The sequence below is a fragment of the Saccopteryx leptura genome, chromosome 3 (assembly GCF_036850995.1).
Source record: "Saccopteryx leptura isolate mSacLep1 chromosome 3, mSacLep1_pri_phased_curated, whole genome shotgun sequence".
Lineage (NCBI taxonomy): Eukaryota > Metazoa > Chordata > Mammalia > Chiroptera > Emballonuridae > Saccopteryx > Saccopteryx leptura.
The window spans coordinates 71,204,061-71,229,518 of NC_089505.1; the positions used below are offsets into that span (position 1 = coordinate 71,204,061).

Below are 25,458 nucleotides of genomic sequence, written 5' to 3' on the forward strand. Positions count from 1 at the left end.
ATTAAGGCTCAACAGTTCTAACTCAATATGAAATATTTTTGATGGTCTTCAAAATAGTAGTTTGTAGATTTTGTTTCTTTTTTCTTTTTCTTTTATTGCAAGAGCGACAGACACACAGACGGAGAGAGATGAGAAACATCATCTCATAGTTGTAGCACTTTAGTTGTTCATTGAGTGCTTTTTCAAATGTGCCTTGACTGGGGGAGGGGGTTACAGATGAGCTAGAGGCCCCTTGCTCAGACCAGCAACCTTGGTCTTCAAGCCAGTGACCTTTAGACAAAAGACAATGACTATGGGGTTATGTCTATGATCCCATGTTCAAGCCAGTAACCTTGGGGTTTTGAACCTGGGTCCTCAGTATCCCAGGTCAATACTCTATCCACTGTGCCACCACCTGGTCAGGCTGTTGTGGGTTTTTTTGTTTTTTGTTTTTTGTTTTTGACAGAAAGAGTCAGAGAGAGGGACAGATAGGAACAGACAGGAAGGGAGAGAGCTGAGAAACATCAATTCTTTGTTGTGGCTCCTTAGTTGTTCATTGATTGTTTTTTCATATGTGCCTTGACCAGGGGTCTACAGCAGACGGAGTGACCCCTTGCTCAAGCCAGCTTCTTTGGACTCAATCTGGTGAGCTTTGCTCAAACCAGATGAATTGGCTCTCAAGCCAGTGACCTTGGGGTCTTGAACCTGGGTTCTCCACATCCCAGTCTGACGCTCTATCCACTGAGCCACTGCCTTGTCAGGCTGTTGTGTTTCTTGATGGCCTGTTTGTCAGCTACTGAAGGAGATATGTTGCAATCTTGTGCTATTAATGTGGATTTAGCTTATTCTTGTTTTGTGGTCCATTTTCACTATATTCATTTCAAGGCTATGTTAGGTACATAGGAATTGCAGGCTTTTAATAATTTTACTTCAAATTTTTATATAATGCCTGACCAGGCGACAGTGCAGCTTTATTGGCCAGAAGAATAAATACTTTTGGGACACCGTGTAAAGGGACACTAGCGATATTGCGCTAGTCATTGTATGAGGGTGAGTGCTCAGGAGCAGTGCAGTATCAGGTCACAGAGGAAATGTACCAGTCACTGAATTTTCTTCTCAATCCACAGGCCCGACTCCCCAGGAGTAATAGAATCATGTGAAACAAGAAGAACTAACAGGGTTGAGTATCAGTTTTTCTGGTGACACACCTGACTGAACACAAGTTTCTGAGCAGAACTTTACAGCAGAACCGCAACACGCCAAGACACAGCCTCCCTGTTGCCAGCTCTTTTCAGAGAACAGAAGAAAATGCTCCAGGCTCAGGTGACATTGGGTTTGTTTTATCCTTTCCTTTCTTCATTATGTGTTTGTAAAGTCCTGTAAAACACCACCTCAGTCTATCTGGAAGGTATACATATACGTATACGTAAAACTTTGTCTCAAGTATATGAATGTGGTGTTCCTAAGTTGATAAAAACATGTAACTTCACAATATAGACTCTTGAAATTGGATGAGTGTGTGGATGACTGAATGCACCATTATAAAATACAGGGTGGGGCAAAAGTAGGTTTACAATTGTGAGTACATGAAACAGGGTTTACTCTTGTTGTATTGTGTTTTTTTGTGTTTTTTTTTTTTTAAGTGAGAGGAGGGAAGATAGTGATACAGACTCCTGCAGGTGCCTGGACCAGGATCTACGAACAGGGATCCACCCAGCAACTTCTGTCTGAGGCCGATGCTCAGATCAGTCGAGCTGTCCTCAGTGCCTAGGGCTGACACTGGAAACAATAGAGCCACTGGCTGTGGGAGGAGAAGAAGAGAAAGGAGAGAGGGAGAGAAGCAGATAGTAGCTTCTCTTATGTGTCCTGACTGGGAATTGAACCCAGGACTTCCATATGCCGGGCTGACACTCTATCCACCGAGGCACCCAGCCAGGGTCGTATTATTGTTTATGATTGTATTTTCCATATGAAAAACTCAACCAACTTGTGCCCAAACCTGTATTTTACTAGACCTGTGATTATTCACCTGTATATTAAAATAAAACTTCCTTTACTCTATAGGTGCAGCCTATAAAGTGGAAATGTGCAGAAAAATAACATTTCTTGCATATCATTTAAGCAGTGGTTTTCAACCTGTTTTATTCTTGGGGATGGGTGAAAATTGAATGATTTTGAGGAACACTAAGGCAGAAATCACCCTGAGCATTAGCAAATTTGATTAAGATCACTGGTTAACTTTTTTAGCACGGATTTTATGGTGGTCTGGTCCACAGACTGGAAGTTAAAAAATACTGATTTAAAGCAAATCACACCATTAAACAACATGGTGTTTTTACAGGAATGCCTGACATTTCACGATGTGGCCGTGGACTTCACCCAGGAGGAGTGGTAGCTCCTGGACCCCGATCAGAAGGACCTGTACCGGGACGTGATGTTGGAGATCTACAGCCATCTGGTGTCATTGGGTGAGGACAGCTCCCTGTGTCACTCAGAAGGTCCCTTCTTAGTGGCTTAAAATGTAACATTTTTTCTCTTGACAGACCCCAGCCCAATTCAGTATGTCTTCCGTCACTTTACACTCAGGGCATCAATCCAGCAAACCAGATATGCTTTCCAAGTAGGAGCAAGGGGAAGAACCGTGGACAGTAGGGGATGAACCCCAGCATCTAGTCCAGTGTTTCCCAACCTTTTTTGTGCCATGCCCCACCTTAACCTTTCTAAAATTTTTATGTCCCCCCCTATGTAACATACATAATTTTTAACATTAAAAAATTGATTTTTTCACTTAATAAACATAAATGATAGGTTCTAGGAAGAAATCACTATGAAATTCTTAACAAAACACAGTAAGTAAAATTTCAAAACATATAATGAAAAACAGAAATTTAAATTCCAAATAATTTTAATACAGATTTTTCTATATTAATTTATTATTTTAATTTAGTGTGATCCTTGCGCTTGATGCTTGCTGCACAGAGATTTTATATTAGGTTCCAATTTGGTTAGCTTTAGTCTCAAGTCTCCACGTTGTGTTATATCCAGCCGATTTCTTTTTTTTTTACTAGTAAATCATTTACAGCACTAAATCCACATTCAGCTAAAAATGAAGATGGAAACGGTAGCAATAGTTTTCTTGCACGTTTGGTTGAATTTGGGTATTTGACTTCTGTTTCCTCACAAAGCCATACCATCGCTCCTTTGATATTAAATAAAGCTTTAACTGACTCATCATTTTGCAATTCTGCGAGTTCTTCTTGATACTGCGTATTTGATATATCAGACAAATCCACTAACATTGGCTGCATCATCCATGTTGGGAAATCAATTTGTTTTAAATCAGAAAATCTTTCTTTTAAATCAGCCGATAGAATATTCAAATGATTGACAATAACAAGTAAAGCGGCATCAGTTACTTCACATTTTTGGAGCCAATGAAACTGTTTAAAGTTTTTGTTGTTAATATGTTTCTGACATAACTCAATATTGGTAATGAAACCAAATATCTTTGCTTTTGCATCGACAAGAGTTTTATTTGTTCCTTGAAGTTGCTTATTTAATATATTTAGTTTTTCAAAGATATCGGCTAAATAACTCACAAATGCTTTACCATCTATTGTTAACAGATACTTCATTTCAGGTTTGTCGCTTAAAAAATCACTAAGAGTATCAAACAGTTCCATAAATCTTTTCAGTTTCCTTTAGATAGCCATCTTACTTTAGTATGAAGTAAAAGTCTCACATGGTCTTCATTTTGTTCTTCACAAAATAGCTTGAAAAGACGCTCACATTTGGCACTAGGCTTTAATAGCATAACACACTTTATTACTGTATGTAATACTTCATTCAGAACAGGCAAGATGTTTTTAGCTACCAAATTTTCCCTATGAATAAGACAATGCACAAGAATCATTTCTGGATTCGCATCTTTCATCAATTTTAAGCAGCCTTTTTTCTTGCCCATCATATTGGGAGCACCATCTGCAGCACAAGATGTTATATTTTTTATTGGTATATCATTGAATCTACGTAGTTTTTTAGCTTATTATATATATTATTTGGAGGTAGTGGTGCTTTCAAATCTTTTACAGAACAACATTTCTTCAGCAAAATGTCCTTTATCAATATATCTTACGTAAGTTATCAATACTGCCTCACTGTCTCTCAACGTTGATTCATCCATTTGCAAGGAGAATTTTCTTGTTTTCAGCTTTTCAATAAGTTGTTTTTCAATATCCTCACTCATTTCATCTATTCTTCTGCTAACAGTATTGTCACTGAGTGGCATAGCTTTTACATCTTTGTCATCTTTTTCAAGAACCGTCTTAAGAAATGCTGATATTTTTTTTTTAATTTTTTTTTATTATTATTTATTTATTTATTCATTTTAGAGAAGAGAGACAGAGAGAGAGAGAGAGAGAAGGGGGAGGAGCAGGAAGCATCAACTCCCATATGTGCCTTGACCAGGCAAGCCCAGGGTTTTGAACCGGCGACCTCAGTGTTCCTGGTCGACGCTTAATTCACTGCGCCACCAGAGGTCAGGCAAGAAATGCTGATATTGACGGTTTTATTAAATTCTCTCCTATAGTGTGATTTTCTCCAGTTTTAGCGATGAATAAAGAAATTTGATAACTAGCCTCAAGAACACGATTATTAGTTGAAGTATGAGCAGTAAATAGAGACTTTAATGTTGTCTTTTTTCAAAATTTTTCTTTAAAGTTTTAAAGTAACTCAAATCTGAATTAATATGAGCACTATGTTTCGCCTTCAAATGCGCCTCAAGATGACCTCGTTTCAATTGATTCGTTGGTCAAGCATTGCTGGCATAAAAGACAAAAAGGATCCGCTCATCGTGAACAGCGGGTATGAACCCAAATTTAATTATTCCTCTGAATATTGACGAGTTTTTTTCTTGCTTGCACCACTCATTTTACTATGGGCTATAAAAAATAAAAATAAGATCAATTAAAAACTAATATTAAAATATGTGTTAAAATATATTCAATGTGCCTGACCAGGCAGTGGCGCAGTGGATAGAGCATCGAACTGGGATGCGGAAGACCCAGGTTCGAGACCCCGAGGTCACCAGCTTGAGCGCAGGCTCATCTGGTTTGAGCAAAAGCTCACCAGCTTGAAACCAAGGTTGCTGGCTCCAGCAAGGGGTTACTCGGTCTGCTGAAGGCCCGCGATCAAGGCACATGAGAAAGCAATCAATGAACAACTAAGGTGTTGCAACGTGCAATGAAAAACTAATGATTGATGCTTCTCATCTCTCTCCATTCCTGTCTATCCCTCTCTCTGACTCACTCTCTGTCTCTGTAAAAAAAAAAAAAAAATTAAAATATATTCAATGTGACATAGAGTAAACGTATACTAAAAATTCATATTTATTTAAATGTATATAACACATTTACTACACTACCACCGCAAATCAAAAGGTATCTATATTTTTCCACTTGACAAAATTTTCTGGAAAGTTATGCTTCTAAATTAAAATTGTCATGCATGCACTATTATAGCCCCAATAATATTTATAAAATATTAGTGCTTTCTAGCCCCGATGCAAGAAGTACTTAATAAAGAGTTTAATATGATAAAAAATAAAATCAAATACCAATTATATCTATACAATATATATATTATATTTATTAAATCAACGAGCTTTTACAACAGTTTTGACTGACACTTATTTCAAATTAACACCGACTGAATGATGTGAAACACTACAGAAGTTGCGATGGGCCAATTAGGTGAGAATAACTGCGTTGTTTAGCGAGTTTTTAAAACGTCCGGGGTTCCCCGCGGCAGACGGCACGCTCCGCGGTGAACCCAGGACAAAGTTTACTTGACGACGCCAATCACCCAGTTGATATTTTGGTCTCGTCAAATGAAATTATACTTAATAATTATTTACTGCAATTATTTAAGAATTGCATTTTTTGTTAAATTTGGCACCGATATCTAGCATTGCATTTAAATGGCCCGGGGCGAAAGAGTTAAAGTCCTGTTGAGTCCATTTTCAAATTGCCCCCCTTAACTATCGAATTGCCCCCCTGTGGGGCGTGGGCCCCACGTTGGAAAACACCGATCTAGTCTGTCCAAGTATATGGATGAGAACCAGCAAGGTGGGGGACAGAGAGTCATATTCTAATTAGAGAAGACATCAGACTTGCAATAGTCAAGTCTTTGTCCACTGAATCACCTCCAGCCAGGCAGGGGAGTATGCTGTTATATTCATGGTTACAAATTCATGTAAAACAATACAGGTGAAAATTATCAAAGATAAAGTAGCTTAGGAAGAAATTCAGGAGTCACATCATATGAAAAGTGCTAAATTGCCTGACCTAATCACGGGAGCCTTTTCAAAGTGTCTAAAGAGAGCCTGACCAGGTGGTGGCGCAGTGGATAGAGTGTCAGACTGGGATGCAGAGGACCCAGGTTCGAGACCCCGAGGTCGCCAGCTTGAGTGCGGACTCATCTGGTTTGAGCAAAAGCTCACCAGCTTGGGCCCAAGGTCGCTGGCTGGAGCAAGGGGTTTCTAGGTCTGCTGAAGGTCCCCGGTCAAGGCACATATGAGAAAGCAGTCATGAACAACTAAGGTGTCGCAATGAAGAACTGATGATTGATGCTTCTCATCTCTTTCTGTTCATGTCTGTCTGTCTCTATCTATCCCTCTCTCTGACTCTCTCTCTGTCTCTGTAAAGAAAAAAAAAACAAAAAAAAAACCCCAAAGTGTCTAAAGAGAGAAGAAGCTGAAACAGCAGAGGTGCTCTTCTGTTAGCCTTAAAGCAGACTGCCCTGTAGTGGACAGAACACCTATCAGCAGGCTGACTGTGGTAGTTAATGGGGCATCAGTACCACAACTACAGTCGACAACCAGTAAGCTGGAAGAGGTCCCCAGCTCCGGATGAAATAACAGGTCTGGGTGACATCTTCACACAGTCTTGAGACCCTGAGAAAAAGACCCAGTGTGGCTATGCTTGGGATCCTATCCCATGGCTAAAGATAATGCTTATTTTAAAAAATGTTTGAGCCTGACCAGGTGGTGGTGCAGTGGATAGAGCATTGGACTGGGATGCAGAGGACCCGGGTTCGAGACCCCGAGGTCGCCAGCTTGAGCGTGGGCTCATCTGGTTTGAGGAAAAGCCCACCAGCTTGAACCCAAGGTCGCTGGCTCCAGCAAGGCGTTACTCGGTCTCCTGAAGGCCCGCGGTCAAGGCTCATATGAGAAAGCAATCAATGAACAACCAAGGTGTTGCAACGCGCAATGAAAAACTAATGATTGATGCTTCTCATCTCTCTCTGTTCCTGTCTGTCTGTCCCTGTCTATCCCTCTCTCTCTCTCTGAAAAAGAAAAAATATCTCAAACATTTTTTTAAAAATTTTTATTTATTTTTTACAGAGACAGAGAGTGAGTCAGAGAGAGGGTTAAAATTTTTATTTATTTATTTTTTACAGAGACAGAGAGTGAGTCAGAGAGAGGGATAGACAGGGACAGACAGACAGGAACAGAGAGAGATGAGAAGCATCAATTATTAGTTTTTCATTGCGCGTTGCAACACCTTGGTTGTTCATTGATTGCTTTCTCATATGTGCCTTGACCGCGGGCCTTCAGGAGACCGAGTAACGCCTTGCTGGAGCCAGCGACCTTGGGTCCAAGCTGGTGGGCTTTTCCTCAAACCAGATGAGCCCACGCTCAAGCTGGCGACCTCGGGGTCTCGAACCCGGGTCCTCTGCATCTCAGTCCAATGCTCTATCCACTGCACCACGTCCTGGTCAGGCTGTTTGAGATTTTTTTGCAGCAATGATGATTGACAACATGTGTGAGGGGTTGCCAGTTAGGAAACCTGACCCAGCTTGAGTCTCTAGCCCCTAATGTGAAAAGGTTAGTGCTGTCTAAAACCTCAGGCTCATACAAATAGGCATCTGTCTTAAATCACACTGTTTGCATAAACTGTCTGGTATGGCCTGAGACCTCAGCATAAAAAGACACTTTTACCAGGCAGGATATTTCAGGGAGTCAGAGGTTATTGTCCAGAAATGAGTCGGGGCCAGTCCTTTCTTTGGAATGTGCGGATGGCGGGTCTGTGCCTGCTGAGTTAGCTCTTTACTGCATGTCACCCACTGTCCTCATGTAGGAACGTAGGACAGTATGTTCCAGCAGATCATTAGTTCTTTTGATTTCAGAATCGTCTGTCCAAATTGGAGATTAGTACTTTGGGAGAGTTCGGGTGTTGACAGAATGAAGAAGAATGGCAAGTGGTTGGAATATGATAAAACCCTCCATAGTCTGTTATACTGTTTCCTATAAGAACAATTTTAAACCTGCTTTTGCTCTGGCTGTACATGCTAATAAGCTCTACCGCTTAGGTCTCCATCGCGTCTTTTACTATCTTTCACAAACTGATTGCCTTTATTTCTTTGCTTTAGGTTTCTATACCTAGAGTTATACAACTGGGTGTTCTCCAAATTTAATTCAGTTCTGACACTATCTGCCTAGAACTGGTGTTAGAACCTATGAGATGAGAGTTTACATCTGATCAGGCAGTTGTGAAGTTGAGAGAGCATCAGCCTGGGATGCTGAGGACCCAGATTCGAGACCCTAAAGTAGCCATCTTCAGTGTGGGCTCATCCAGCTTGAGCACAGGGTCACTGGCTTGAGTGTGGGATCAAAGACATGACCTACTTCCCCTGTAGGCTTGATCCCAAAAGGTCACTAGCTTAAAGCCCAAGGTCACTGACTCGGCTGGAGCCCCCTGGTCAGTGCACACATGAAAAAGCAGTCAGTGAATAACTAAGGTGCTGCAGCTATGAGTTGATGTTCTCATGTCTCTCCCTTCCTGTCTGTATGTCCCTGTGTGTGTCCGTCTCTCTCTCTCCCTCTCTTTTTCCCTCCCTTCCCCCTCACTAAAAAAATAAAAGAGAGATTAGTTCCACAAGATTTCTTCCACTTCTGATATCAATTGTAAGTCCAGACGATAACCTGTGCTTCTGACCAGCTGGCCAATAATTGGAGGTTCTCATGAGCCCTTCTTTGGATTTAGTTTATTTGCTAGAACAGATTACAGAAGTCAGAGAAATACTAATGTTTACTCATATATTATAAAGAAGATAGATGAATAGGTAAATAGGGAAAGGTCAGAAGAATTCTGAATACAAGTGCTTCTCTGCCTGTGGAACTGGGATGAATCATACACTAGGCGGATGGATGTGTTCCCAAATCTGGAAGCTGACCAGAGATGAATATATGAAAGACAACCCTCCCTTCTTCTCTAGAGGTTAGTTGGTGGGGCTGAAACTAACCTAATCCATTGTTGTTGGGTTTCTTTTTTTTAGTGACAAGAAGGGAGGCAGAGACAGACTCCTGGATGTGCCCCAACTGGGATCCACCCGGTAAGCTCAACAGGGGGCGATGCTCTGCCCATCTGGGGCCCTTTCTCCGTTGAAACCAGAGGCATTTTTTAGCACCTGAGGTGGAGGTCATGGAACCACCCTCAGTGCCTGGGGCCAACTCTCTATAATTGAGCCTTGGCTGCAGGAGGGGAAGAAAGAGAGAAAGAGTGAGTGAGAGAGAAAGGAGAGGGGGGAAGGGTAGAGAAGCAGATGGGTGCTTCTCTTGTGTGCTCTGACTAGGAATCGAACCTGGGACTTCCACATGCTGGGCCAACTCTCTACCACTGAGCCAACTGGCCAGGGCCCTAATCAATTGGTCTTTCTGGTAACTAGCTGCACCCTGAGGCAATATAAGAACTCTGTGCTAAGTCACCTCATTAGTATAAACTCAGCATTTTTTTAAAGTTTTTTTTTTTAATGTAGAATTAAAGATACTCCTATTATTTAGAAAATTATAAAGGTTCTATGGCCCTGGCTGGTTGGCTCAGTGGTAGAGTGTTGGCCCAGCGTGTGGATGTTGTGGTTGCAATTCTGGGTCAAGGTACACAGGAGAAGCGACCATCGGCTTCTGCACTTCTCCTTTTCCCCTTCTCTCTTTATCTCTCTCTTTTTCTACCTTCCACAGCCATGGCTCAACTGATTTGAGTGCGTTGGCCACAGGCACTGAGGATGGCTCTGTGGAGCCTACAATAGAGGCACTAAAAATAACTCAGTTGCAATAATGGCCCCAAGACAGGAATTGCCACGTCAGGGTGCATATCTTGGTCAGGGTGCATGCGGGAGTCTGTCTCTCTACCCCCCCTTCTCTCACTTGGAAAAGAAGAATAAAAAGCTTTTACAGACTCAGTGTCAAGAACTGTGGACAAAGGCCAAATATATTTTTTTATTCTGCAACACATATGGTTACCATTAAATATTTACTTTGCATGAATACAATTTTTGGTGGGCCTTCGTGGTAAGATTAGTTTGGGGTTGAAATGGAAGGTTGTCCTCAGATTTCCAATGTCTCATCTTCATCTGTCCCACCATGGAAAAAGTCCTCCTTATCTTCATTTAAGCCCAGTACAAAGATCAGAGTCTAGCCTGACCTGTGTTGGTGCAGTGGATAAAGCATCGACGTGGAATGCTGAAGTCGCTGGTTCAAAACCCCAGGCTTGCCTGGTCAAGGCACATATGGGAGTTGATGCTTTCTGCTTCTACCCCTTTATTTCTCTCCCCTAAAAAAAAAAAAAGGCAACACAAGAGCATGCAAATAAAATACAAGCTCTTGAAAAAAAAAAAAAAAGACCAGAGTCTAGATATTGTGTTGTGCAATCTCATTTGTCCTTGTTGGACTAGTATACTCTGTATTCTGGTTGCACCTACGTTCATGCTGTGTTTAGCCTTGGAGTCCACACAGTGCCAGCAGTTGGTCTGCCTGTGTGATATTTTTAGGACCCCACGGTTGGTTCAGGAATTGTGAGCGAATGGGGTGAGCTCACTCTTCAAGCCAGAAAAGAAGAGCCACATAAAGGCATTTCTTTTGAGTAGTTCCATCCTCAGGCCATGTAGAAATCCTGTGATAAGTCACCCCATTAGCATAAATTCAGCAGTTATTGAAAGTTTTTTTTTGTAAAACAAAATACACTCATCACATAGGAAACTACAAGGGTTATAGAGGCTCAGTGTGAAGAACTTTGGACAAATCCAAATATATTTCTTGTTTGTACAACATATACTATTATCATTAAATAGTTGAGGGCATTCTGTAAAAAGAGTTTTATTTCAAACTAAGATCATGAGAAATTGATTACTCAGTGATTCACTCTTCTCTTTTTCCTAGAACTCACAACAGTTGATGATCCTCTGCAGAGTGACTTGCAAAGTCCAAGGATTAAGAGTGGGGAAGAATGCTATGAACATGATATGTTTGCAAATATTGTTAATCAGAGTGAAACCCATTTCCTATTCAGACAACATTGCGATATGTTTGAGATATGTGAAAAGCCTTTAAAGTCAAAATTAAGTTTTGAAAATCAAAATGGAAGTTTTAAATTAAAAAACTCTGTTCACTTCAATAGAGATGGATCATCTATTCTGCATGGTAACCATGAACAATTTTACACTGAAATTACATTGCATGCCAGTACCAAATTCATCGAAAATATCAAGTCCCAGGTCATTCAGCAACAGAGAATTCACAATGTAGAGAAAGTCCACACAGGCACTGATGGTGGGAAAGCCTTCATCAAGATGGCTCAGCTCACTGATCATCAGGGTGTTCATACTGCAGAGAAACCTTATGGATGCAGTCTGTGTGGGAAAACCTTTTCCGGGAAATCCAGTCAGAGAATTCATACGGGACTGAATCAGTATGAATGCAATAAATGTGATGAAATTTTCTTCAATAAATCACAGTTGAATATACATCAGAAAACTCATGTGGGCGAGAAACCTTACACATGTAGTGAATGTAGGAAAGCTTTCATTTATAGGTATCAGTTCATTTATCATCAGCAAACTCATACAGGAGAGAAACCCCATGGATGCATTCTATGTGGGAAGAACTTTTCTACAAAGTCTAATCTCCATAAACATCAGAAAACTCATACAGGAGAGAAACCTTATAAATGCAGTGAATGTGGGAAAGGCTTCATTGAGAAGAGTCATCTTATTGCTCATCATCGAACTCATACAGGAGAGAAACCCCATGGATGCAGTCTATGTGAGAAGACCTTTTCTACAAAGTCTAATCTCCGTAAACATCAGCAAACTCATACAGGAGAGAAATTGTATAAATGCAGTGAATGTGGAAAAAGCTTTTCAATGAAGCACAGCCTCATCATACATCAGCAAATTCATACAGGAGAGAAACCTTATGTTTGCAGTGAATGTAAAAAGGGCTTCCCAGCAAAGAACAAGCTGCTAGTACATCAACAAACTCATACAGGAGAGAAGCCCTATGTATGTAATGTATGTGGGAAAGGCTTCAGCATGAAGAGTACTCTCACTGTACATCAGCGAACTCATTCTTCAGAGAAACCATGTCTGTGCTATGAATGTGGGAAAGGCTTTACTGTTAGGAGTAGCTTGATTGTACATCAGCGAACTCACACAGGAGAAAAACTATACATATGCAGTGAATGTGGAAAAGGCTTTCCAGCAAAGACTAAGCTGATTGTACATCAACAGACTCATACACAAGACAGGACTTATGCGTGTACTGAATGTGGAAAAGACTTCCCAATGAAGACCAAACTGATTGCACATCAACGGACTCATACAGGAGAGAAGCCCTATGTATGTAGTCTATGTGGAAAAGGTTTTACAGTAAAGAGTGCTCTCACTGTACATCAGCGAACTCATTCTTTTGAGAAATTGTGTAGGTGCAATGACTGTGGAAAAGGCTTTACTATGAGGAGTAGCCTGACTGTACATCAACGAACTCACACAGGAGAGAAACCATATGTATGTACTAAGTGTGAAAAAGGCTTTCCTGTGAAGACCAAGCTGATTGTGCATCAGAAGAGGCATACAGGAGAGAAGCCCTATGTATGTAGTGTATGTGGAAAAGGCTTCAGCATGAAGAGTGCTCTCACTGTACATCAGCGAACTCATTCTTCAGAGAAACCATGTAGGTGCAGTGAATGTGGGAAAGGCTTTACTGTGAAGAGTGGTCTGATTGTACATCAGCAAACTCACACAGGAGAGAAGCCCTGTGTATGCAGTGAATGTGGAAGAGGCTTCCCAGTGAAGAGCAAACTGATTGTACATCAAAGGTCTCATACGGGAGAGAAGCCCTATGTCTGTAGTGTATGTGGGAAAGGTTTTGCCATGAAAAGTGCTCTCACTGTACATCAGCAAAGTCATTCTTCAGAAAAACTGTATTTGCAGTGAATGTGGAAAAGGCTTTACAGTGAAGAGTAGTCTGATTGTACATCAGCGAACTCACACAGGAGAGAAGCCCTATGTATGCAGTGAATGTGGAAAAGGCTTCCCAGTGAAGACCAACATGATTGTGCATCAACGGACTCATACAGGAGAGAAGCCTTATGTATGTAGTGTATGTGGGAAAGGCTTCATCATGAAGAGGGCATTCATTATACATCAGCAAATTCATTCCTTAGAGAAACCGTGATTATGCAGTGAAAGGGGTAAAGGCTTCTCCATGAGAAGTATTATAGGTATACATCAGCAAACCTATACAAAGAGTCTGTACAAATGTAGTGATTATGGTGAAGGGTGTTTTTTTAGTGTTGTATTTAAAGATTATTGATTTGAGCATGGGAGAGAAGGGCAGGGGAAAATGGAGTGGGAAACAAACTAGTAGTTGCTTCTTGTATGTTCCCTAACTAGACAAGCCCAGGGTTTAGAACTGTTAACCTCAGCATTCCAGGTTGACATTTGATCCACTGGGCCACCACAGGTTGTGCATTTTGGTGCAGGCTTTTAAGAAGAGGATATGGCTCATGGAACATGAGTGATTTTGGTACAGAAGGACTTGTTTTGCATGTACTCAATGTGGAAAATTCTGATTGAGCAAAAATAGTCTCTTTACCCATCAGAGAATTCACATGGGAGAGAAATCCTATAAATGTAATGAATGTGGCAAAAGCCTTCACTGCAAATCATGACTTGGAAGTTCATTAAGGAAAACATATAGGAGAGAGGCCCTGTGTATACAGTGATCATGGGAAAGCTTTTGCCCACTTGTAATTTTTGTTAAAAGAGAATTCCCTGCTAACTGCTATGTGGCAAGGGTGTTGCCAGTTCTATGGGGACACAAGTTCCTATGTTTGGCACCCTCCCAGACTGTGACCTGTGTATCACTTCATCTGCCTGTTCACCTGTAACCTTTATGATACCCTTTAGGAAAGTAGAAATATTCATGGTTTTTGTTTTTGTTTTATGGTGTGAACCACTCTGGGAAATTAATTAAACCAAAAAAATTGTAGGTTATCTGGAGAACTGCCACATTTGTTTGGCTTCTGAAGTGAGTTGGGGGCACTTTGTGAGCCATTGCCTGTGGGATTTGGCTCTACTGGGTAAGAATTGAGTTAGATTTTAAGGCAGCCAGCTGGTGTGGGGCATCCCCCTGCCCAATAACACACCCATTGGGTGACCGGGAGTGTTAGGAGTTTGGCAGTAGTGTGAGAGGAAAGGAGAAGGGAGGAGAACTGAACTGTAGGTTTGTTTTGTTTTTTTTTAAACAGAGACAGAGAGTCAGAGAGAGGGATAGACAGGGACAGACAGACAGGAACAGAGAGATGAGAAGCATCAATCATTAGTTTTTCCTTTCGCATTGCAACACCTTAATTGTTCATTGATTGCTTTCTCATACGTGCCTTGACCGAGGGCCTTCAGCAGACCGAGTAACCCCTTGCTCCAGCCAGCGACCTTGGGCTCAAGCTGGTGAGCTTTTTGCTCAAACCAGATGAGTCCTTGCTTAAGCTGGCGACCTCGGGGTCTCGAACCTGGGTCTTCTGCATCCCAGTCCGACTCTATCCACTGCGCCACCACCTGGTCAGGCTGTAGGTGTTTTAATAATGGACCTCAATTGTATACAACCTGGGATCCATCCCAAAGGTCTCTGGGTTCTTTGCCGTATGGACACCAGACCTTATGGAAACAGGCTACACCCTAGCTCCGTGATGGTGAATCTTTTTATAAAAACCACCCACTTTGCCTGACCTGTGGTGGCGCAGTGGGATAAAGCGTCGACCTGGAACGCTGAGGTCGCAGGTTCAAAACCCTGGGTTTGCCTGGTCAAGGCACATATGGGAGTTGATGCTTCCAGCTCCTCCCCCCTTCTCTCTCTCTCTGTCTCTCCTCTCTCTCTCTCTCTGTCTCTCCCTCTCCTCTCTAAAATGAATAAATAAATAAAAAAACACCCACTTTTGCAGTGCTGGTCAACCTGGTCCCTCCCACCCACTAGTGGGCGTTCCAGCTTTCATGGTGTCATGGTGGGCTGGTAGTGGAGCAACCAAATGATGCCACAATTGGCCCATCATGAAAGCTGGACCGCCTACTAGTGGGCAGGAGGGACCAGGTTGACCAGCACTGTAAAAGTGGGCAGTTTTTATAAAAAGGTTGGCCATCATGGCCCTGGCTGTTCCTGTGAAACAAGGGTACTGTCAACTTGCTCTTTTGCCCAAAGTGATGGATACAATACATCTCATGCCAAGTTGGCCTTGGGTAGGTTCTGGCCTCTAAAAGTTTAAGTATTGCTTATGCACTTGCAACAGTCTCTTGGGAAGAGAGGAAGGCATTTGGGTGCTCCTAAGACATTTCTGTTTCCCTTCACCTGATGAGAGTGATAGCAAGAGTTGTGGCCACTACTGTCAGAGACTTCTGTGGGGTCATGCAACTTGTTCAAGGCCAGAACTTGGAGTTTCAGAAATGAGCCAGAGACCTGACAACACACTCCTAGCAATAGCCAAGGAGGGACTTGGGGACAGAGCGCCAGATTGGAAGTAGTTTGTACTAAGGTTTAGCCTTGGGCTGCTGCCAGTGGAGTTTTCAGAGGCTCAAGGTCTTGCGAACTGGATTCTGTGTGGATCCTGAGTGAAGGGCCTGTGAGTTTGGTGAAGCAGGAATGCATGCGAATGTCCTCATTTGGGGATTTATGTGGATTCAGTCTCTGAAGAGTCTGGGCATTAGTGTGGGTCCCTTGGTTAAGCCATATTTTGAAGAGTTTAACAACTTAACATCTGAAGGTCAAGGCTTAAGGTCTCCATGTCTATTCTCCTAGGCTTGTTGGTGGAAAACTGGAATGTGTGTACTATCTACAATGCTTGTCGAGGTTAGCAATTTAATTTAAATATAATTTGCTGCGAACCAGCACAGCAAGTAATTCCAGGTCCTGAGTGGGAATGGCGTGGAATTAAGAGAACAGACTTAAAGAGAAATAGGATGGTATTAGGAGGCCCTTGCAAGCTGATGGCTAGAACAGAGCATGCTCTCCGCCCTTTTATTTATAGGGCAGAGATAGTCATTAGCAAATCAATGATATCTCTGGTCACATTTTCAAGGCAACCCAAGAATTCTACCAAGTGCAAAAAACCCCCACTATACATAACATCTTAACTTCACAAAACAAAGGATAAAAAGAAATTGCTTCAAGTCTTTCCAAGGGACATGGAGGATAGGACCAGTATAAATAATCCAGCACCACAGCTAACATGAAGGTGTGGGAAAAAAATAGCCTTTAGCGACTTCACTAATCAAGTGAGTTGGGTGGTTGGGCAGACTGTCAGCTTACTGCCAGTCCCCCACACCTCTGTCCCCCAAAAACCTAAACTGCAAAGGCCCTGTTGGATTTTGGTCCCCAACAATAATTTAAAGCACTAAGGAGAGTCAGTGTACAAGTTTTCAATGATAAATTTCAGGTTGATTTGAGATCACTAGGGAGTGCAGGGTTTGTGTGGGTTTGAAAATTTAGGAGTCTGGAAGCTTTGAGAACCATAGCCCCAGACTAGTGGGAGTTTGAAACTCAGGTTTTGGATGTTGGAAACATTTTATTCTTTCAAAGCCAAGTGGCTTCTCAAGTTTCCTATTAAAAGTTTGTCTCCTAGAGGATTTGAGGTCTTGCTCCTTGTCATATGTTCTCACTTTGGCTCAACTCAACTCTTCTAAAAAATTTAGTGTCCTAGCCTGACCTGTGGTAGCACAGTGGATCCAATAAAGCATCAACCTGGGACACTGAGGTCCTGGTTCAAAACCCTAGGCTTGCCTGGTCAAGGCATATACGGGAGTTGATGCTTCCTGCTCCTCCCCCCTTTCTCTCTCTCCCGTCTAAAAGGAAAAAAAAATTGTCTTCTACGTCCATGTGACTCTCTCATCCAACTTGTTCTCCATGATCAAGTGGTGTGTTGATAAGTAAAGATTTATCTTACATCAAAATTTCCTCTGATATTTCAATTCAGGTTTTAGGACAAAGTAAACAATTTCCCTAAATTCTCCTTATTGAGACCATTTTATTAAAATAGTTTTTAGACATATTTTCTAAAAATTGAAATAGAGTCTAAACATGCATTCAAGAATCTGCCTGTCTTCCAACATACTTGTCATTTTTGCTTTGTCTTTGTCTAATAAGAGTTCCTGTTTCTCCACCTTATCACCAGCATTTCGTATTTTCTGGGGACTTTTTTCTTTTGTTTTAGGAATTCTAATAGCTGAGGACTTTTATCAGTCATATTGCTGTGCTAAATTGAAATTTTCTGATAAATGATATTGACCACCTTTTCATATACTCATGCCATCTGCTGATCTTTGGAAGAGTGTCTGTTCAGGTCTTTTCCTGTTTTTAAAACTACTGACTTCTGCCTGACCTGTGGTGGCGCAGTGGATAAAGCATCGACCTGGAAATGCTGAGGTCGCTGGTTCGAAACCCTGGGCTTGCCTGGTCAAGGCACATATGGGAGTTGATGCTTCCTGCTCCTCACCCCCTTCTCTCTCTATCTCTCTCTCCTTTCTAAAATGAGTAAATAAAATAAAAATAAAATTAAAACTACTGACTTTTAGGAATTCTATGTTCTGGATACTAGTCTTTTTTTTTTTTTTTTGTATTTTTCCGAAGCCAGAAACGGGGAGGCAGTCAGACTCCCGCATGCACCCGACTGGGATCCACCTGGCACGTCCACCAGGGGGCGATGCTCTGCCCATCTGGGGCATCGCTCTGTTGCAACCAGAGCCACTCTAGCGCATGAGGCAGAGGCCACAGAGCCATTCTCAGCGCCCGGGCCATCTTTGCTCTAATGGAGCCTTGGCTGCCGGAGGGGAAGAGAGAGGCAGAGAGGAAGGAGAGGGGGGAGGGGTGGAGAAGCAGATGGGCGCTTTTCCTGTGTGCCCTAGCCAGGAATCGAACCTGGGACTCCTGCACGCCAGGCCGAAGCTCTACCACTGAGCCAACCGGCCAGGGCCTGGATACTAGTCTTTTATCAGATAAAAACTTTCTTGATGAATCTGTTGAGATTCCATTTATTTATTCATGCATGCCAATGGTCCTCTAAATGTTCCACCATCATTTGTTGAAAAGCATATCTTTTTCACCATCAAAGCCTTTGTATCTTTCTCAGTTTATTGTTTGATTTGTGCAGGTCTTTTTGTGTGATCTCTATTCTGTTTCATTTATCTGCATGTTTATGCTTTCGTAAATACTCTCAATACTGATACTACATGTAAGTATTGAAATCTTTTGATGTGAGCTCTGTATGCTGGTTGTTTTTGGTCAGAATTGTTCTTGCTATTTTCAGTGTAGAAATCTGGCAAGTATTATCTTTACCAGGAGATCAAAAGTAAGACATTTTGATATTTTCTAGCCCTAAGTTATGGTATGATAAGAAACTGCAATTCTGAGGTGTCCCAAAATGCATTGCTACTTTTTTCCCCCTGTATTTTTTTGAAGTGAGAAGCGGGGAGGCAGACAGATGGACTCCCACATGTGCCGGACATGAATCCACCCAGCATGCCCACTAGGGGGCGATGCTCTTCCCATCTGGGGTGTTGCTCCATTGCAACCAGAGCCATTCCAGTGCCTGAGGTGGAGGCCATGGAGCCATCCTTAGTGCCTGTGCCAACTTTTGCTCAAATGAGAGAGAAAGGAGAGGGGGAAGGGTGGAGAAGCAGATGGGCGCTTCGCTTATGTGCACTGGCTGGGAATTGAATATAGGACTTCCACATGCCAGGCCAATGCTCTATCGCTGACCAACTGGCCAGGGCCCATTACCAGTTTTTAATGAGGCAAACTTAGTACAACCCCAAAAAGTTAGATTAATATACAAAATACCTCATCAGCATGCCTTAAATTAATTGAAGACATAAATGAGAAAAATGTGTCAGAGATATGGTCACGGAATAGAGAAAATCAAGGAAACGTGATGTCTAAATGCAGTTTGAATTGTGGGCTGAATACTGCAACAGAAAAAGGAAGACTGGAGAAACTTGGGAAATTGGAGTCGAATCTGTGGTTTGGTTGCATATTGTAACAATGTTAATTTCTCAATTTGACAAATGTACCATGGTTGTATAAAATGTTCATATGATCGGAAGTGGAATGAAGGAATATGCAAATTCTTTATAGTAGTATATAGTGATTTTCAAAGAAATACAAAAATTTATCAAAATAAATTTTATTAAGAATAGGTTTAATATTATATATGTGAATTAAATCTCATTAAAACTGGAAAAATAACAGTCTGACAGGTGGTGGCTCAGTGGATTGAGCTGAGGTCACCGGCTTAAGCATGGGCTTCTCTGGCTTGTGCGGAGGTTCACTAGCTTGAGCACGGTGTTGCTGGCTTGAGTGTGGGATCATTTACATTATTCCATGGTTGCTGGCTTGAGCCCAAAAGTCGCTGGCTTCAAGCTCGCTGGCTTGTGCAAGGGTTCACTGGTTCCACTGGAGGTTCGCCTACTTGTTCAGGTACATATGAGAAAGCAATCAATGAACAACTAAAATGACGCAACTCCCTTGTCTGTCTGTCTGTATCTTGCTAATTTAAAAAACTGGGAAAGAAACAGTTATGATCTAATTTTATCTTACCTTCTCATAAACGTATTTAGATATTACAACATTTATTTGTATATTTATATGTAATTAATAGTAAGTGGGTATAATAAAAGCAAAGGAGAACTAGTCTGACATTAACCTGAATTCTAAAAGATATGCTTTAAGAAAAAGGTACGGCCCTGGCCAGATCGCTTAGTTGGTTAGAGCATTGTGCTGAAATGCAAATGTTGCTGGTTCGATCCCCAGTCAGGATACATACAGAAATAGATTTATGTTCCGGTCCCTTTCACTGTCTTACCTTTCTCTCTTTAAAATAACACTAAAAAAAAGGTATGCATTAATGTGGGGTGCACATGGTGGCTCTGGAGCATGCCAGCTGTAGCAACTCCCTTCGTATATCTCAAGGTGCATCTCTATGTCCTGAGCTTCAATGTCCTATGTTTTGCCTATGTAACTTTTTTCTGAAGTTTATTTATTCAATGGTTCACTTCTACTTGTTTTTCTCTAAAGAAACTTTTTCTTAAAGAAACATAGGGTATACTTAAAAAACATATTGATGTTTCTATCTTCTTAAAAGCAATAAATTAAAAATCCCCCACAAAATTCAATTACAGTTTAGTTTATATTATGATCGCCTCATTATCCAAATTCTATTTTAATTTAAAATTTTTATTCATTGAATTTAAAGAAAGAGGTGCGGGGAAAGAAATATCAATTCTTGTCTGACTTATTTATGCATTCATTGGTTGATTCTCAACCATGAGTTGAACTCGCAACCTGATGTATCAGGATGACAGTCTAACCATCTGAGCTACCCAGCCAGGGCCCATATGTTCTTCCATGATTTTTTGGTAACTTTCTTGTTGTATGTTCCAGACATCTTGATTCAGTTTTTATCCTAGGTAGTTCATAACTTTGCAGTGGAACTTGGAGTCATTTGTAAAAAACCATATGCTACAAATTTTGTTAATTACAATTTATTTTTACATCTTAATGGCCATAATTTTTATATAACATTTACATAGTAATTCTACAACTTCTATTTAGTAAGTTTATAGTTCTAACATCATCAAAATCCAGTTTTTAGGAATTTCCATGACCTCCTACATAAAGTAACTGGATGGTTGTATTACTATATTTTGCAAATTATTTGTATATTTTAAATAAAATTATCAGATATATAATGTGGAAATATTTTCTCTCAATCTCTGACTCTAGTCTTCACTTTCTTTTATGTTGTGCTTAAAAGTACACGTTTTGCCTGACCAGGTAGTGTCTCGGTGGATAGAGCGTGGGCCTGGGACGCTGAGGACCCAGGTTTGAAACCCCGAGGTTGCAGGCTTCAGTGCAGGCTCAACAGCTTGAGGGCAGGGTCGCTGGCTTGAGCATGGGACCGTAGATATGTCGCCATGGTCACTAGCTTGAGCCCAAGGTCTCTGGATAGAGAAAGGGGTCATAACTTCAGCTTGAGTCCCCTGGTCAAGGGACCTATTAGAAAGCAATCAGTGAACAACTAAGGTGGTGCAACTATGTGTTGATTCTTCTCATCTCTCTCCCTATGTTTCTGTCTCTCTCTCTTGCTCCCTAGGGGGGGAAAAAAGTACAAATGTTCCAATTTTTTTTTTCCTGAAGTTGGAAACTGAGAGGCAGTCAGACTCCCATATGCGCCGGACCCGGATCCACCTGGCATGCCCACCAGGGGGCGATGCTCTGCCCTCTGGGGCGTCGCTCTGTTGCAACCAGAACCATTCTAGCGCCTGAGGCAGAGGCCACAGAGCCATCCTCAGCGCTCGGGCCAACTTTGCTCCAATGGAGCCTTGGCTGCGAGAGGGGAAGAGAGAGACAGAGAGGAAGGAGAGGGGGAGGGGTGGAGAAGCAGATGGGTGCTTCTCCTGTGTGCCCTGGCCGGGAATTGAACCCGGTACTCCTGCACACCAGGCCGATGCTCTACCACTGAGCCAACCGGCCAGGGCCCAAATTTTAATTAAATCCAATATATTATATTTTCTTTTATGCTTCATTCTTTTTAAAATTCATTTTAGAGAGAGAGAGAGAGAAAGGGGGGAGGAGCAGGAAGCACCAACTCCCATATGTGCCTTGACCAGAGAAGTGCAGAGATTTGAACCGGCGACCTCAGAGTTCTAGGTTAAGGCTTTATCCACTGCGCCACCACAGGTCAGGCTATGCTTCATTCTTACTGTCTTCCCTCAAAACTCTGGCTAACTCGGGTTCAGGAAAATTTCTCCCATTTGCTTTATTTTTTTATATTTTATTGTTTTATTTTAGTGAGAGGAGGGGAGGCAGAGACAGACTCGCATGCGCCCAACCAGGATCCAGCCAGCAAGCCCACTAGGGGGCCCTTGCTTTGTTTTAACCAGAGCCATTTTTAGAGCCTCGCTCTAATTGAGCCATGGCTGCAGGTGGGGAGGAGAAGAGAGAGAGGTGAGAGGAGTAGGGGTGGCAATGTACATGGGCGCTTCTCCTGTGTGCCCTGCTGGGAATCGAACCTGGGATTTCTACACTCTAGTGTGACACTCTATCATTGAGCGAACATGCCAGGGTCTCCCATTTGCTTTTTTTTTTTTTTTGGTAGAGACAGAGTCAGAGAGGGACAGACAGACAGGAAGGGAGAGATGAGAAACATCAATTCTTCGTTGTGGTTCCTTTGTTGTCCATTGATTGACTCCTCATATGTGCCTTGATGGGGGGGGGGGGCTACAGCTGACCGAGTGACCCCTTGCTTGAGCCAGCAACCTTGGGCTCAAGCTGGTGAGCCTTGCTCAAACCAGATGAGCCCGTGCTCAAGCCGGCAACCTCAGGGTCTTGAACGTGGGTCCTCTGCGTCCCAGTCCGACGCTCTTATCCACTGTGCCACTGCCTGGTCAGGCTCCTCCCATTTGCTTTTTAAATTTTTTTTTTTTTTTTTTTACAGAGACAGAGAGAGAGTCAGAGAGAGGGATAGAGATAGGGACAGACAAACAGGAACGGAGAGAGATGAGAAGCATCAATCATTAGTTTTTTGGTACGACACCTTAGTTCATTGATTGCTTTCTCATATGTGCCTTGACCGTGGGCCTTCAGCAGACCGAGTAACCCCTTGCTCAAGCCAGCGACTTTGGGTCCAAGCTGGTGAGCTTTGCTCAAACCAGATGAGTCTGCGCTCAAGCTGGCGACCTTGGGGTCTTGAACCTGGGTCCTCCGCATCCTAGTCCGGCGCTCTATCCACTGCACCACTGCCTGGTCAGGCCCATTTGCTTTTATAGGTTTTTTACTTCCACCTCTTACACTTAGATCTGTGATCTATTTTGACTTAATTTTTGTTGATTGATGGAGTCAAGGATCTTAATTTATTTTTCTACCACTAGATATACAATTATCCCAGCATAGTTTGTTGAAAAGACATAGCCCACTGGCTTATTATGGGACCTTGCTCCAATAAAAATAGACTAACATTTTTGGATTCTCAGTTTTGATTGTTCCTTTCTCGTTGGCCCCAGACAGTTACTAGCCTCACTTTTAGTGGCCTTTCCTCGAGGCTCAGTCCCAGTGACAATTTCAGCTGGTCCTGGCTGCTCTTTCTTTCCAGTTAACAATAGCCAGCCTCACATGGTACCTGTTTCATGGTCCAAATCATTTTCTGTTCTTAAAAACAACTTCCCAGGCCCTGGCCGGTTGGCTCAGTGGTAGAGCGTCGGCCTGGCGTGCGGGAGTCCCGGGTTTGAGTCCCAGCCAGGGCACACAGGAGAAGCGCCCATCTGCTTCTCTACCCCTCCCCCTCTCCTTCCTCTCTGTCTCTCTCTTCCCCTCCCACAGCCAAGGCTCCATTGGAGCAAAGTTGGCCCGGGTGCTGAGGATGGCTCTGTGGCCTCTGCCTCAGGCGCTAGAATGACTGTGATTGCGGCAGAGTGACGCCCCAAGATGGGCAGAGCATCGCCCCCTGGTGGGCTTGCTGGGTGGATCCCGGTCGGGCGCATGCGGGAGTCTGTCTGCCTCCCCATTTCCAACTTCAGAAAAACAAAACAAAACAAAACAAAACAAAACCCAATTTCCCCCTGACCAGGCTGTGGCGCAGTGGACAGAACCTTCGTCTGGGATGCAGAGGTCCTGGGCTCAAAACTCCAAGGTCACATCTTTGGGCACTGGCACATCCAGCTTGAGCGTCTGTACGCCAGCTTGAGCATGGGATGCTAGACATAACCCCGTGGTTGCTGGCTTGAGCCCAAAGGTTGCTGACTTGAACCCCAAGGTCGCTGGCTTGAATACAAGGTTGGTAGCTTGAGGTAAGGGGTCACTGGCTCTGCTAGAGCACCCCTGGTCAAGGCACATATTAGAAAGCAATCAGTGAACAACTAAGGTGCTGTAACTATGAGTTGATAATTCTCATCTCTCCCTTCCCATCTGTCCTTCTCTCTGTCGCTGTCTCTCTCAAAGACAAAACAAAACAGAACATTTCTTGCAAGAATAGTTCCGCTGCCGTTCCTCATTGATGTACCTTATAAGTCACTCGGAAGTATGACCCTTTCTCTATAGAATTTCATTGTCTACTGTTTTACCAACACCTGAGCTCCTGACCATTTCAAAAATCAAAAAAAAATTTTTTTAATATAAACTTTAAAAACTGCTATGATAAGGTGACCCAGCTTTTTTACAATGAAAAGGAGGACAAAAAATCAATGGAAAACAATATAGTAAATAAAAGAAACATTTTATTGGCAGTCTCACAAAAAAAAGAAACATTTTATTCATTGCAACAATAGTACACTATAATGTGATAGATGCATAACAAAAGCATTTGTAATATTTTATATTGTAATTATGCTTACATGCCTATTAACTTTTAATAATTGTAAGAAAAAAGTACTTATTTAGATACAAATAGGTCACATCACATGAAATGGATTGACTCTGCATCGATCGAATAGGGACATTTACAGATAGTCTTCCAATATCAAAAAGGAGGACACGTAGGAGGACACTTTTCCAGGGAGGACGGAATTTAAAAAAGAACTGTCCTCCCTAAAGGAGGACGATTGTTCACCTTAGATACGGCATTTTTACCGGGCCCAGTGAACGCTTTCAGCTCCGGAGCTCTCTTGCCTCTGGAAACTGCAGTCTTTGAAAATACACTTGTTTTCCACAGGAGTCAAGTGCCAAGATAAAGATAATTGGATGCGCTTCTTACCTTCCAGGGTCCTGTTGAGTGGAGTCGTCCAGTCTCCGCCCCTCCTCCCCCCCAAGACTCCAAAGTTGGCCTTGCTTTCTGTACGGCATCAGGTCTCCCAAAATGGCGGCGGCTCCCATAGCGTCACCGCCCAGCGATCAGGCGCCGACAAGCTGCCTCAATGGGGAGTGGCGGAATTGCGCCCCCGTTTCTTCAAAGGCTTCAGATCCTCGTCGGACTCCGTAGCCTGACGATCTATCTGGGTGACGTATCTAAGGAGTCGAATCACTTTACGGAAGTATAAAATTTAGACTCTCCTGAAGGGCTGCAGAAAATCAGGTCAGTCTGCTATTGTCCTTTTAAGTTTTCCGAAAAGTTTTGTCTCATGGAAGGTTTGTCTCTCCCATCACAGAGTACCTGACATCAGAGGGTGGAA

General features: G+C 42.5%; 2 protein-coding genes across 2 annotated transcripts in view; both read left to right on the top strand.

Moving 5' to 3' along the window:
• Nucleotides 1-14,823, top strand: part of LOC136399234 (zinc finger protein 615-like) — a 213,868-nt gene extending 199,045 nt beyond the window's left edge. Inside the window, 6 exon segments of the mRNA XM_066374231.1 lie at nucleotides 2,321-2,447; nucleotides 2,566-2,656; nucleotides 8,228-8,241; nucleotides 11,195-12,569; nucleotides 12,738-13,177; nucleotides 13,260-14,823. Coding sequence (XP_066230328.1) covers nucleotides 2,321-2,447; nucleotides 2,566-2,656; nucleotides 8,228-8,241; nucleotides 11,195-12,569; nucleotides 12,738-13,177; nucleotides 13,260-13,489 — 2,277 coding nt within the window. The 3' untranslated portion in view covers nucleotides 13,490-14,823.
• A 10,375-nt stretch (nucleotides 14,824-25,198) lies between these two features.
• LOC136399295 (zinc finger protein 615-like) overlaps nucleotides 25,199-25,458 on the top strand; it is a 62,650-nt gene continuing 62,390 nt past the window's right edge. The window contains exon 1 of the mRNA XM_066374345.1: nucleotides 25,199-25,361. The gene's annotated coding sequence lies outside the window, so the exon portion shown is untranslated. The remainder of the gene's footprint in view (nucleotides 25,362-25,458) is intronic.